The sequence below is a fragment of the Ananas comosus genome, linkage group 21 (assembly GCF_001540865.1).
Source record: "Ananas comosus cultivar F153 linkage group 21, ASM154086v1, whole genome shotgun sequence".
Classification (NCBI taxonomy): domain Eukaryota; kingdom Viridiplantae; phylum Streptophyta; class Magnoliopsida; order Poales; family Bromeliaceae; genus Ananas; species Ananas comosus.
In genome coordinates, this window is record NC_033641.1 from 7980346 (window position 1) to 7995280 (window position 14935).

At 35.9% G+C, this 14935-nt stretch overlaps 1 protein-coding gene across 3 annotated transcripts; it reads left to right on the forward strand.

The window, feature by feature from the left end:
- On the forward strand, positions 3627–9589 carry LOC109726854 (ribosome-recycling factor). Of its 3 annotated transcripts, none has more exons than XM_020256673.1 (9): positions 3627–4019; positions 5873–6016; positions 6111–6226; positions 6312–6403; positions 6659–6680; positions 6767–6835; positions 8370–8438; positions 8524–8636; positions 9397–9589. In XM_020256673.1, exons 1-8 carry the CDS (start codon positions 3653–3655, stop codon positions 8602–8604), a joined length of 960 nt encoding a protein of 319 aa, XP_020112262.1. In that variant the 5' UTR covers positions 3627–3652; the 3' UTR covers positions 8605–8636; positions 9397–9589. The 3 variants fall into 3 exon arrangements, with proteins under 3 accessions (XP_020112262.1, XP_020112263.1, XP_020112261.1); XM_020256674.1 differs by lacking the exon at positions 9397–9589 and adding an exon at positions 9124–9372; XM_020256672.1 differs by lacking the exon at positions 9397–9589 and having other exon boundaries at positions 8524–9042.

Consider the following 14935-nt stretch of genomic DNA (forward strand, 5'->3'; position numbering starts at 1 on the left):
TATCCTCATCCTAAGGCTACTATTTGGGTGGAGCATACGATTTAGGTTGCGCCCCGCTGCAGCTCTTGTCGCTTTTGTGCGGGAGCGGATTCGAGGGACGCTGCGATGCTGACGTTGGCGTGGGAGCTTGCCGAAGCGCCGCGCAGCAACCACAGCTTTAGCCGAGCGCCGTTGAGGGGCTCGAGCAGCAACGAAGCCGGCTTTGCTTTCTCTCTTAATTAATTACTTCACGTACGTGTGGGAGACATGAATTCAACTATCCATACGTACCCTCTCCCCCTTCCTTTAACTACGTGCACCGTAGGAATAGGGGGTTTCTGTGTAGGTAGAATATGGTTAATTTTTATTTTATTATTATTATTATTATTATTTTATTCCTAAGTATTATTGGTCGACATGTATCGTTAATATTACAAGTTGTTATTGTTTAGCTCAAATTCAGGAGTAGGTATGTTTTAGACATATTAACTGAATTGGGAGCATGTTATTAGCTGTTATTAATCATACATGTTGGACTTGGATAAAACATAGGAGAAAACCAGCGTTCGGAATCTGTCATATGTTAAACTACCTGATTTAGCCTTAGGGGCCGTTATACTTTTATACAGTTGCAGTGTTCTTGTGGTGAGTATCCCAGGTAGTCTAATTTACTGTTACGCTCATGCTGGGATGCCGAGCCGATTTTTACAGTAGTGTTTACAGTGTTCCGGACTGTTGGGTACCGTTGGGGTTGACGGTGGACCCGGATTACTGATGTAGCATCAGATTGTGCCGAGGACACGTGTGTTTTGGTTGTTAGACCCTGTTTATTTGACTATAGCCTGCGAGAGCCTGATTGAGCTCGATAGAGATACGCTTGCATACTCGGTTGGGTAGCTCCCACGAGTGCCACTCCGGAGTTTGGCTTTGTACTTTCGCGTTGATGTCACTGACTAGTTTTGCTATCCACGGACTGTTTTGCGTGGAGGTAGCGTGGCTTAGACAGGCGGGACAGGTGCGTTCACAGTCCCCGGGATGGGTGTGTTCACAGTTCCTATTGAGATTGGGTCAGATTTGACAGTTACTACAGTTGGATAGTGTAGTGGCAGGTAGCTGTAGATTTCTTTCCAGCTTTAACTACTAGTTTGTTTCTGACTGTAGTCTTAGTGGGTGGGCCGATGATGTTGAGGGCGGTACCCACTGAGGACTATTTGTTTTTACAGTAGTTCTCACGCCCAGTTGTTACCACTATTTTGCAGAGCCACCGGTTTCAGTTGCCACGCCTTCCGAGGCTGATCGAGGCAAGGGCGTCGCGAGTTAGAGCCCTACCCGACTAGTTGCTGAGATAGAGGATCCACCACTGCAGGTAGTTTCGGTTTATTTTGTTGAGTTCATGTACATACAGTTGTTATAACTCGCTGAAGCGAGTACCTTTGTATAGCGTTTTGTTGTATGTATGTGAGACTTGTTTTATTCTACGTGTTTGGTTTTTTTACAGCTCTATACTACTGGTTGTAGTATTGTATATTTTCAGTTACCGATACGCTTCATATACAAGAAAAATTCTTTGTATACGGCGGATTTGTCGACGAGCCCGGGAATTGTATAATCTGGGGCGTGACAGATTAAGTTGATTTCAGAGCTTTGCTGTAGGTCGTTGGGATCTAAGAAACCTAAGTTTGGCAAACTTTAGGAAAGTAAGACGCGAGAGGCGTAATTTAATTGCGAAAGTCAATGATTATTTATTCTAACTCCTCCTAGAGTAGAGTGAGTGACTGAAGGAGTTTCTGTTTTGGCCTGAGAAATTATGTTTGCTGCAGACGACATAATTTTGGAGGGAAACAGGGACCGCCTTACAGACTTTCGTTGATTGGGTCGAGAGTGTTGTGTTGTATCTGACCCCGATTTGTTCCTTTCAGCTATGTATTATCGCCAAGGTCGACCGTCGTTGCGGGAGCGTGCCCAGTTGGCGCAGGATCATGTAGGACCTTCTGAGAGACCTGAGCAGATGGAGCAGAGTACTCGGCAGGAGCAGGGTGACAGACCGGAGGCGAGTGCACCCCCTGTTGTGGAGCCGAGTGCGCGACCTGAGGCTAGCGCACCCCCTGATCTGAGTGCACAGTTAGCTGCCCTGACTGAGGTGACGAGGCAGCAGGGGGAGTTGTTGCAGAGGTTGTGCGAGAGGGTAGCTCAGTCACCGAATTCAGCACCGAGAGTACCAGAGTCACAAGTTCCACCCCCGACTACTCCAGTGACAGCACCAGCTGCAGCAGTCCCTCTGACAGCAGCAGTTCCAGTAGCGCCAGTTGCGTTTGCTAGGAGGCCAGTACAGTTGACAGAAGCCGAGCAGGAGCGGTGGACGGAGAGGTTGGCTCGCTTTCGTTGTTTTGATCCACCGATTTTTGATGGCAGATGCACTGAGGCCTGGGTTGTTGAGGGGTGGGTCAGTGCGATGGAGAAGCTATTTGAGGATCTGTTCATTCCGGAGGGGGAGCAGGTACCTCTGGGAGTACACTATTTAGCAGGTGATGCTCACGACTGGTGGCGGAGAGCGAGGCGAGATCAGGGGCTGGTGGCGGCGCAGCTGAGGTGGGATGAGTTCTGTGGAATGCTGTTTGGGATATTCTTTCCCAACAGTGTGAAGCAGAAGCTCAAGGAGGATTTGAGGAGGCTTCAGCAGAGAGATCGCCCAGTGCAGGAGTACGTTCGGGAGTTTACTCGACTCCTGAACTGTGTGCCATTTGTGGCTAGGGACGAGGCGCACAGGGTGTACATGTTCGAGCAGGGGCTGAGACCGGACATCTTCAGGTTAGCGCGGGCGCAGAGGTCGAGGACCCTAGATGCGTCTATAGAGCAGGCCCTATGGGTGGAGAGAGGTGAGGTGTCACTGCAGGAGAGGACTCAGGCCGTGGGGCAGAGTCAGGACAGGAAGCGCCCCTTTTCAGATGATGTTGGACAGTCGAGCAGCCGGCGTCCGCCGAGACCTCCACGATCGCGTTCTCAAAGTCGTGGATTCTCGGGGCGTCGGCGTTCTGGGGGACCTCAGCAGCAGAGGCAGTCACAGGGATTACCACCGTGCGTGATATGTGGGGGATCACACTGGGCCCGGCAGTGCGAGCAGCGTGAGGGTCGGTGTTTTGGATGTGGACAGCCAGGGCACATGAGGTCAGCTTGTCCCCGAGCAGTATCACCAGCACCATCAAACATTAAAAAATATATAAAAATATTCAATGAATATGAAAAAGAACAATATAGGTGTCACGCCCCGATTAACACGTTTTCCGGGCTTACTAACAGACCAGCCGTATACATAGGAGTTTTTCGAGTATATAAAACGATAGCTGAACCTGCGAACAGATAGGAGCTACAACAAGAAGTATAAAACTGCTAAAACTGAAACATATATATAAATACAAAGGCTCACTGTACATACAAATTCTAAAATACAATTCTAATCATCCAACATTCAAAATACATCCACCTCTCAAAGAGTAAAGCTAAATACAATTGTATATATATGGCAATATCCAAAACTATCTATGCCACGAGTACTCTACTAGTAAGATGATCGGAAAAGGATAGAGATGTAGTAAACAAAAATATATAGTTGGGTGTAATTAAGCAAAACAGAAAAAGAAAAAGAAAAAGAAAAAGAAAAGCAAAAAAACCCAACATGTATCGGGTTCGGATCGTGCTACTTGGATCCGACCCGTTTCCGTTCCGAACGACGTTCTCTTCGCTCCCGCTTCTCTCACTCTCCGACTCATCTCCTCCTCCTTCCCCCACCCTCTATACATCCGAAACCCTAACCCTAGCCATGGCGATTTGTCTTAAGCGAGCTCTCACATCGAGGGCCCTCCTCTTCCTCCGCGGAGCTCGCCATTTGAGCGGCCTCTCGCCCCTCTCCGCTCCAGCTCCCCACGGATCGCGAAGAAGAGATGATCGTCCTAGTTTCGACCTCCAACTTAGCTTGTTCGATCGATCGGTCTCCGATTTCTACTTCTTGAATCGGAGGGGTTTCGCGAAAGGAAGGAAATCGAGTAAGCTTGTGACTGAGCTTTTTTAATAGCGTCACACTCCTTTAGTTGAAATTGGTATTGTTAGAGTGGTATTGGGACGAGTAAAATTGTACAATGAGACTATTTTTGATCGATTTATCATAGCTATATATTTTTCTACATTTTTAATTATTTTTATTTAGAGAATTTGGGATTCACACAGTTGACGATGTTTGCGATTCCATTAACACTCAATGATGTTCGCAATTTCATTATCTGAATAGTGTTCGGAACCATTAAATTTGTCGGAATCACAGTTGGATCTAAGAAAACCCCCAATTTGATTGATGAGATTAACTGAAATCAAAGAATCAAAAGTTGGGAGGGCCTCAATCAAGAGAAAAACAGTTGATCAGTCATATCGCAGATGGCCTATAGTTGAGGGGGTCCTTGTATGTTTTAACATGTTTTTAACAGTGTTTTAAATTGTGGCCGCAATGCCCGTCATAGCGGATTTTATGTTCTACCGCTATGCCATAATCTTTAGTGAAATTTAGCGACTCGTGTTCATAGCGGCCGCTTTAGCAACATAGGGTCCGCTAAAGCAGCCGCTATAAAGCGCTCAGAAAAAGGACGCTATGAGCCCAAAACTTAAAAAAGTGTAAACGTGTTAAAATATCTAATCGGGTCGGGTTCCAAGTGGATGATCAGAATATCTCTAGTGAAAGAGAAGAAGAGTATCTTCCTGATGAATAAGATTTTAATTATTTACCTAAGATATTCTTTTTGGCATTCATTTACAAATTGTTTAGATTGTTAACGGATTATAGATTTTCAAGTTTTATGTCCTTTTGGTTTGCTAAATCGTAATTAAAGTTAATCTTAATAGATAATGACATTAAATATTATAGATTTGCAATTCTAAAAAAGGAATGAATAGTTGTCTTTTCTTCAAAATTTTTTGTCTTTTTTTTATAAATTATATGTACTTTTTATAAGAAACATAAACATATTAAGTTTGTTATTGTGAAACCCGCTATGGGTTTGTAGCGCTCGCTATCTGCTTTCCGTTATGAGACCTCCAAACGCTATGTGCCCACTATCCGTTATTTACAACCTTGGTTTTTATTGTGTTCATTATTGGAATATGTATGAATTGTGGAACTAAATGTAATGCATTTTTAGCAAAATCAATATTGTCTGTAAAAGTTGGTTTAAGATTCTTACTCTGAGGATTAATGTTGTTAAAAATTATACCTCTTTTTTTGGCTTACTTTGAAGGTTTTTTAAGTGTGTGGAATCAAAAATATGTTGATGTTAGCTCCTATAGGTTTATAAGAAAACTGTGACATTTCTAGTTGATTCCGAGAAGAATTCTTTTTGTTTGCTCCCTTCAAGGTATTAAGGAGTTGACAGTTGGCTGGATCCAGATGACCCTGTTAGTTGGCCGGATTTGATGGAAATCCAATACTGTCAGTATTAGCAACATACATTTGTGTGTATATTCTCTTTGACGACTTTATATACGTGAATATATTGTTATAATAGTACACTAAAGTTAAGCCCGTAATTTACTGGACTTAAGGATTTCAATATTAAAAAGCAAGCTGCGTTAGTGTTTTGTATCCATCTAATGCTCTTGTTCCTTATCGTACTTGACCAAAACCAACTGTACTCGACAGCACACATACTCATGCTTGACACCTATAATGCTGATTGATTTCTGACTTTTCATTACTTTATCACTGTAATCTTTATCTATTGGAATCTTCTTGAATAAAAATTTGGTACTATGACTGTTGCTGATTGTGTTTGTAATTGTCAGGAGATTGCAACAAAAAAAAAAAAAAATTTTTATAGACAGTCCTTATGTTTCTCCATTTGCTATTATGCAGAGAATGAGGATGAAGGTGATACAGTTCAAGTTGTTCCTGATATCGGACCAACTGTCAAATCAACTGCTCTTTCGCAAATGGAGGCTGCTATTGTTGCTTTATCACGGGAATTGAGTAAGCTCCGTACAGGAAGGGCGTCCGCAGGTATTCTTTCTTGGCTTTTATTTTTATATATAATATACATTTTTTGTGCTCATGACCCTAAATATCAACAGAATATTGGTAATCTCTTTTGTAGGTATGCTTGATCATATTATGGTGGAGACAGGAGGTGCAAAAATTTCCTTGAATCGTGTAGCTGTTGTTTCTGTCATAGATCCACAGACCCTATCAGTTACTCCATATGATCCTAACGTGAGTACGCTGGTGAAATTAGATATGTGTTATTGATGAAGTACTTCGATGTTTCTTGATTCTTACTTTGTTAATCTAAAAGCAGTCTCTGAAGGCAGTGGAACATGCGATCATTTCATCTCCATTGGGAATAAATCCAACACCAGATGGCCAAAGGATAATTGCACCTGTTCCGCCGTAAGTTTCTTGAGGTTGTTTTGTTTATAAGTTAGGTATAATCTAGTAACATATTTATTGTTCTTGTTTACCATGTATGTGCCTGTGCCTAGTAGAGCAGAACAAGTCTCCTATTTCTATCCAGTCCTTAGCATTTATCTTCTCTTCATTTTCAGTATATTTTATCATTTGAGTTCTGAACATATGTGAATTACTCTTAATTATTCGGTATCTTCTGACATTGCATTGATCTTCTCCTTTTTTTTGTGCATTCAGATTGACGAAGGAGAATATGCAGGTTTGGTTTCTCTAAGACAAACAAGTGTATACATCTATTTTTTCTCACACCTGTAAAAGCATCTTATTTGTGCTCTCTTTATTTAGGCACTCTGTAAGGTGGTTACTAAATGTGCTGAAGATGTTAAACAGAGTATAAGAAGAGCACGGCAAAAGGTATAGGATTCACTGCTTGACATTTTGTAGTGCTTTTCTTTAAATTTTGACATTTCGTAGTTGAGTGAAGTTGTGACTATTATAGACGGTGCTCTGTTTGGGTCTTAGAAGAGCGTCAGATTAAATTTTGTGCTCATTGAAATATTTTAAAGGTGATGAGAAACTAGAAGGAAAGAGAGGCCTTCCATTTTTTTCAATCGTCTTGCCAATGTAAAATTGGTCTCGAGTAGAAAATTTTCAAATATAGCATATTTTTGCTGCACATGACACCTGACTAAGTCTTCTTTATTAAGGATGGCCCATTTAGACTTCTGTAGTATCCTGTCTTCTGATGAAACCTTGACTTGAAAACATTGTCAACTCTTTATAGAGTATGGGATTTGTTACTTTGTAGTTTCACAGCAAAAAGTTGAATTCTTTTTTTTTTCCTTTAATCGCCTGGTGGGTAAAGGAGATGTTGGATGACACCTTACCTTGGCATAGGGTTAATTGACCATGGATTGACTAAAATTTAGTTGACGGCAACTTTTGTTTGCAAAACTTTGAATAATTTTTTTAAGCTATTTCAGAATGTTATTGAGAATTGTGAAATGTATTCTTGGTTTGCTGGTTTCTGATGTCTAAAGATCTCAGTGTTGAACGTGTCGGCGCAGTTCTTTTTATCGTAATGTTTGTTAATGCCATTATAATCAAAGTTTCAAATACTTAAATACATCTTTGCGGAAAATTCCTTACGTTTTGTTTACCGCAGACACTTAATCTATACCTAATACCTGTCTTTTGTTCTTTCCCTGAGTGTGCTTGTTGTGTCGCTCCCTTATTTTTTCTTTCACTTGACATAAAGTTGACTAGAAGGTCCTTTTGCATATGTGTTCCTGAATATAATTGTTTTTTTCTTTGGAAACACAAACCGGTTGTTACTCGTAGGCGTTTTCATAAAATTTCTTGTGATAGGGCTGTATATTTAACTTTTAAAACTTTCCAAGCAATTGCTTATAAATGTGTATGTATGGGAATGCTAAGTCTCTAAATTACTACATGCATAATTTGTTTTAATGGAAAGAAAGTGCAGAGGCCAACTTATCCCAGGTTACACGTGTAAAAACCTCTATGTTCTGTAGGGATGATCGAGAGAGATCTAGCTACTATTAACTATGTGGAAGTTAAAGCTGAAATTAGAATCGAATGGCAAAAGAGGTTTCGTGGCTTCGCCACTTTTTTTCTTTTTAGATATTGGGAGCTTTTCCTGGTTGTTTTGTTGGTGGAATAAAACTCATAAGAGCTTTCCTGCAAGCAATTACCGATGTAGGTCTTTGAGGGGCCTATCTTATATGATATCAAAGAGTGCCTCATTTGTAGATGTCAATAGAGATCAAGCTGCTGAGATTTATGGTGATTTGAGTTAAAACTTCCTACTTATCTAATTTATGTTTGATTCACTATATTAATATTCTTTTAAAAGATTGGTCGTCTATTTTACACTGCTAAAATCAGTTTTGTGTTCTTGGAATTTTAACTGGTTATTACATCGCAGGCTCTGGACTCGACAAAGAAAGCTTCTTCCAATATGTCCAAAGACGACATAAAACGGCTTGAAAAGGAGGTGGGCACCTAAAAAAGCCTCTTTAGCAAAGAAGAGAATGTTATGCATAATTTTTGTAGTCATTTCACCCATTATTCTTCTGTAGGTCGACGAGATGACGAAGCGGTTTGTAAAGTCCGCAGATGATATGTGCAAGGCTAAGGAGAAGGAAATCACTGGAAACTGATACTACAAATTTCTGCCCTCCTTTTATTCAAGGTAATTGAATGGAATATGGAATATTTACGCACCAATTGTTACCACCCAAGTATAGTTAGAGTTAACAGATTTGCTTTCTAGAGGGTTATAGAGGTCATTGCAAACAGGATTAAGTCGAAAACATTTTAAGAGTTTCTTTGTTCGAGAACTGCAGTTTTGTGTTTTATCTCGAGTCTTTCTTTCGTCGAGAACGGAAGGAGAAATGAGAAACTGAGAGGTTTGTGCAATGTTTGTATTGAATTTATCGCGTATAAGGGTAACAAGTTGCATAATTAATAAGTAGGCATTTCACTTGTATCATTTGATGGCACCGGGCAAAGGCACCGTGCTTGGACGATCAAATACTCGTGTCATCGCATTTTATCACGACTGCAGTTTTTCATTTAAGATACTCTTGGTAATTTGACTTCTGTCTACAGTAAGATTTATTATTTCTTGATAATTTCTTATTAGAGATTAATCTTTTCGGACAAACATGATTTTGTAGCAAATTGATGTCGATTTGAAGAAATCACGGGTTTGATCCGCCCCATAATCTCGTCGAGTATTTAAGGGGTTAAATTCCTATCCACTCCATGAGATCTGATTCATTTGATTTCTTCTATGCACGTCAGTAGGGGTGTTAAGACTATCTATTTTGTTCTTTATCATAATGATCTTCGGAGCAGTAACTTATTGAATTAAACCACATCAATTCGTTTTACATTGTTTGATTTGCCTGTTTTTTATTTACATCATTATGCAAAACTTTGGCACTCAGATAAATCTTAAGGACTCAATCAAGATGATGACTCTTCGGAGAACACGCTTAGGGGGCCGTTCGCTGAATATAATTGTAAATATAGTGTAGCTGGAGATACATATCGGTGAAAATGCGGCTGTTATAACTATATGTATTTTGTTTAGTTACATGTAGTAGAAAGCTTCGCAGGTATAAATAATTTATTTTGTTACATGCAGTTAAAAGTTATAAATAATTTTTTAAATATTGTTTAAAATATATTTTAGATTTAATTTTTTACCGTCCGATTTGGCAGTTATTTTCCTTTTCTCTAAAGATAAACTCAAATTGTAATTTTTGGATTGAATTTTTTGGACTTGTAATTTTTTAGATTTAATTTTTTAAAATATTATAATCAAGTTTTACCGTCAAATTTGATTGTTATTTTTCTTTTCTCTAACGATAAACTCAAATTCTAATTTTTTTTTAAAATTTTTCTGGCATTGTAATTTTTTAGATTTAATTTTTCACAATATTGTAATCAAGTTTTAAATATTGTATATCAGGTTTTACTGTCAGATTCAGTAGTTGTTTTCCTTTTTTCCAAAGATGAAACGCAAATATAAAACTCAAATTGTAATTACTGGATTGAAATTTTTAAGTATTTTAATTTTTTAAATTGAATTTCATAAATTATTTTGGATTGAAAGTTTAAAATTATAGTAATCGAGTTAAATTTGGGGACTCGATAATAATTGAACTGATGTGACATATTAGTTGTTGTTTTTCTTTTCTCTAAAGATAAAATACAAAACTAAAACTAAAACTAAAATTGTAATTTTTAGATTAAATTTTTTTTAGTGTTTGATTTTTTTAGATTGATTTTTTTAAAAAATTATTATAATAAAATTTTACTGTAAATTTTGGTAGACCCAATAATAATGGAACTGATGTGACCTATTAGTTGTTGTTTCTCTTTTCTCTAAGGACAAAATACAAAACAAACACTCAACTTTAATTTCTGGTTTTTTTTTTTTTTTTTTTTTTTTTTTTTTTTTTTTTTTTTTNGTGATGTAGCACATTATTTTTTGTCATCAACGACATGCTATCGTTCAGTAAATTAAATTGAATTGTTCTCGAAAATAAAAAAGATAACGTTAAGATGAAATAAAAAAGATAATATCACCTCTATCATTATATTTAATTTTTAATTTTTATATTTATATTTTTAAATTTAAAATTTTAACTTTTAAAGTTCAAAATTCAAAATTAAAATTTAAAATTTAAAATCTCAAATTTTAAATTTCAAATTTTAAAATTTGATATTTCAAATATTAAATTTAAGATCAAATTTATTTTGAAAATTTTAAAATATCAAAATTTAAATTTGAAAAATTTAAAATGTCAAATTTAAAATTTAGAATTTAAAATTATAAACTTTAATTATGAAATTATAAATTATAAAATTTAAAAATCCAAATTTAAATTTTTTAATTTTTTAATTTTAAAAATAAAAATAGGAGTGGAACAGCTGTTCCCATCCTTAGTGGGTTATCCAAGAATAATTATTTAATATTAATTAAATTAATTAATAATTTAAAAATATTAATCAGATGAATTAATGATTTAATACTATAATTAAAATTAATTAGAGTTTGATTAATCTTGTTCTTACTTGTTTCAGGAATAAAAGTGGAACAACAGTTTCAAACTTATACCGCATTATACCAGCTTATTCCAGATATCCGAGAACTACTGTTCTCGGATACGAAATTTGCATTTGGGTATAAAGGGGGATAAGGGGTTATCCCCCTCCTTATCCCCGAACCAAACAGGATGTAAGTGGTACTTCGGTAGTACAAAGTTACAACTTCACTACAATTGTAATCATACACAAATTCAAATATAGTATTTGGTTTAATATATTTGACTCCGATAGTTACAGTTGAAACAACAGTTTCAAACTTATACCGCATTATACTAGCTTATTCCAGATATCCGAGAACTACTGTTCTCGGATACGAAATTTGCATTTGGGTATAAAGGGGGATAAGGGGTTATCCCCCTCCTTATCCCCGAACCAAACAGGATGTAAGTGGTACTTCGGTCGTACAAAGTTACAACTTCACTATAATTGTAATAGTACACAAATTCAAATATAATATTTGGTTTAATATATTTGACTCCAATAGTTACAGTTGAAACAAACACCAAAAGGCTCAACTGCAACAGTACAACGCCAAAAAAATTCAATCCAAAAATTACAATTTGAGTTTATCTTTAGAGAAAAGGAAAATAACTACCAAATCGGACGGTAAAAAGTTAAATCTGAAAAATATTTTAAACAATATTTAAAATATTAAATCTAAAAAACTACAATGCCAAAATAATTCAATCCAAAAATTACAATTTGAGTTTATCTTTACAGAAAAGGAAAACAACTGCCAAATCTGATGGTAAAACTTGATTGCAATATTTTAAAAATTAAATCTAAAAAATTACAATGCCAGAAAAAAAAAATCAATCCAAAAATTACAATTTTGAGTTTTGATTTTGTATTTTTATCTTTAGAGAAAAGAATAACGATCACCAAATTTGACGGTAAAACTTGATTACAATAGTTTGAAACAAATTGAATCAAAAAATTAATACGCCAAAAAAATTTAATCCAAAAGTAAAACTTGATTACAATATTTAAAAAAATTAAATCTAAAAAATTACAACGCCAAAAAAAAAAAACTTGATTACAATAGTTTGAAACAAATTTGATCTAAAAATTAATACGCGAAAAAAATCTGACAGTAAAATTTGATTACAATAGTTTGAAACAAATTCGATCTAAAAATGTTGAGTTTAAACAAATTGGGTAATTACAATATTTTAAAAAATTAAATCTAAAAAATTACAATGCCAAAAAAAAAACTTGTTTACAATAGTTTGAAACAGATTCAATCTAAAAATTAATACGCAAAAAAAATCTGACGGTAAAGCTTGATTACAATAGTTTGAAACAAATTCGATCGAAAAATTTTGAGTTTAAACAAATCGGATAATTACAATATTTTAAAAAATTAAATCTAAAAAATTACAACGCCAAAAAAAAAAAAAACTTGATTAAAATAGTTTGAAACAAATTCGAACTAAAAATTAATACGCCAAAAAAATCTGACGGTAAAGCTTGATTACAATAGTTTGAAACAAATTCGATCTAAAAATTTTGAGTTTAAACAAATCGTATAATTACAATATTTAAAAAAATTAAATCTAAAAAATTACAACACCAAAAAAAAAAAACTTGATTAAAATAGTTTGAAACAAATTCGAACTAAAAATTAAAACGCGAAAAAAATCTGACGGTAAAGCTTGACTACAATAGTTTGAAACAAATTCGATCTAAAAATTTTGAGTTTAGGGGGATAATTAAAATATTTAAAAAAATTAAATCTAAAAAATTACAACGCCAAAAAAAAAAAAATGATTAAAATAGTTTGAAACAAATTCGAACTAAAAATTAATACGCCAAAAAAGTCTGACGGTAAAGCGTGATCACAATAGTTTGAAGCAAATTTGATCTAAAAAATTTTGATCTGAAAAATTTTTGAGTTCGAAAAAATTGCGTAAAGATCCCCAGGGCAGGTAGCCTTCGAACTAAAAATTAATACGCCAAAAAAATCTGACTGTAAAACTTTGATTACAATAGTTTGATTTTGAGTTTAAAACAATTGGGTATTTGATTACAAAAGTTTGATTCTGAGTTTTAAATAATTTGGGTGTTTGATTTTGAGTTTCAAAAAAATTGGGTAAAGATCCGCCGAAGCGGGTAGCCTTAACCATGTGTGTGAACAGGGTAGAGCACGACGGCTCGGTTCCCGTCCCTGTCAGGGGAGATGCCAACCGTCTCTCCTTTCTACGAACACAATTATCAAACTCGCCAAGGGAATATATAAACTTGTGCATTGCCTTGTAGCTTGCCGATGTGGGACTAATTTTTGCCAATCTACCACCTTGTGAAATTACCATAATGACCTTATCAGGTGGACGTCAATCGGTGTCCGACCCAACGAATTTGACTTTATCTTTGCCCAAAGATAAATTTTTTAACTTTATCTTTACCCAAACACAAATTTTGACTTTTTATGAATGGCAGAGAAACGCCCCAAATATCGCGGCGTTGGAGGCGAAGGGGTAGCGGGCACGCCGTCCACGGTCCACTATGCTTGCCGCGGTGTGTCGTGGACCGCGAGAGAGAGGTCCACGGTGGACCTCTCTCGCCTCCTTTTCTTTTATATATATATATATATATATATATATATATATATATATATATATATATAGAGTAAGGCTACTGTATTATTAGGAGCACAGCAGCTCTTGTGCTCTTAAGTTCTTAACCGCCCATCAAATTTGATGGGTGGTTAGGATGAATGGAAGAAGAGTAATTGGAGAGAAATTAGATTTTTCAATTTCTCTTCTCTTTGAATTTCTTCTCCCATTCACCATATATATATATATATATACAGGGCTGTTGTGCTCTCAGGAGCACAGAGGCCTCCGTGCTCCTGAGCCGTTTACGATGAGGGAGTTTTCGAATCGACGATCGGCTCCGTTAAACTTGATCTAGCGTATTTAAAGTTTCTAGAAAATAATTTTTGCGATTTTTCGATATCATTTACCTAGCAATCAAAAGAATTTAAAATCAATAATTTTTAACGGCTGAAAATAAAAATCCTATAAAAAGTGGTGATATAGCACTAAAATTTTCGATCAGAAATATAGATCTTGTTGTAGATAGTATAAAGAATTTTCTATCAAAATTTTATCTGATTTGAATACTTCTACATCGTTAAACTTGAAAACGGCAGATATCAACCATTAAAAATTATGGATTTTGAATGTTGCGATCACTAGGTAAAGATATCGAAAAATCGCGAAATATTTTCTAGAAACTTCAAATGCGCTAGATCAAGTCAAACGAGCGATCGCGATTCGAAAATCATCATCGAAAACGGCTCAGCGAGCGAGGCCTCCGTGCTCCTGAGAGCACAGCAACCCTCGCTCCTCTCTCTCTCTCTCTCTCGTCTCTCTCTCTCTCTCTCTCTCTCCTCCTATATATATATATATAATATATTATATATATATATATATATGGGTCGGCTACTATCCTATTAATAGGATTGGACCTTGTCTTATCAAGTCGATATGAATGATCGGAACTTCAAATTGATAATCGGCACCATTGAAGTTGATCTACATAATTAGAAATGATTAGAAACAAAATTTTGTTTATTGAAAATAATATATATAGTTCATCTTAAGAGTTGAAAAGAACGGTCATAAATGAATAACCTTCTTAAAATAGAGGTTAGACTTTCGCAGTTCATAATCAGAGTTATCAAATATTATCTAAATAGTATAAAGATTTTCTATCAAAAATTCAAGCAATTTGGATTGCTCTACACCGTTAAACAAGCAAACGACTCATATAGGCCGTCAAAAATTATCGATTTTACGACACTTTGATCACCATGTAAACCATATCAAAATTTATGAAATTTAGTTTCTAGATATTTCAAATACT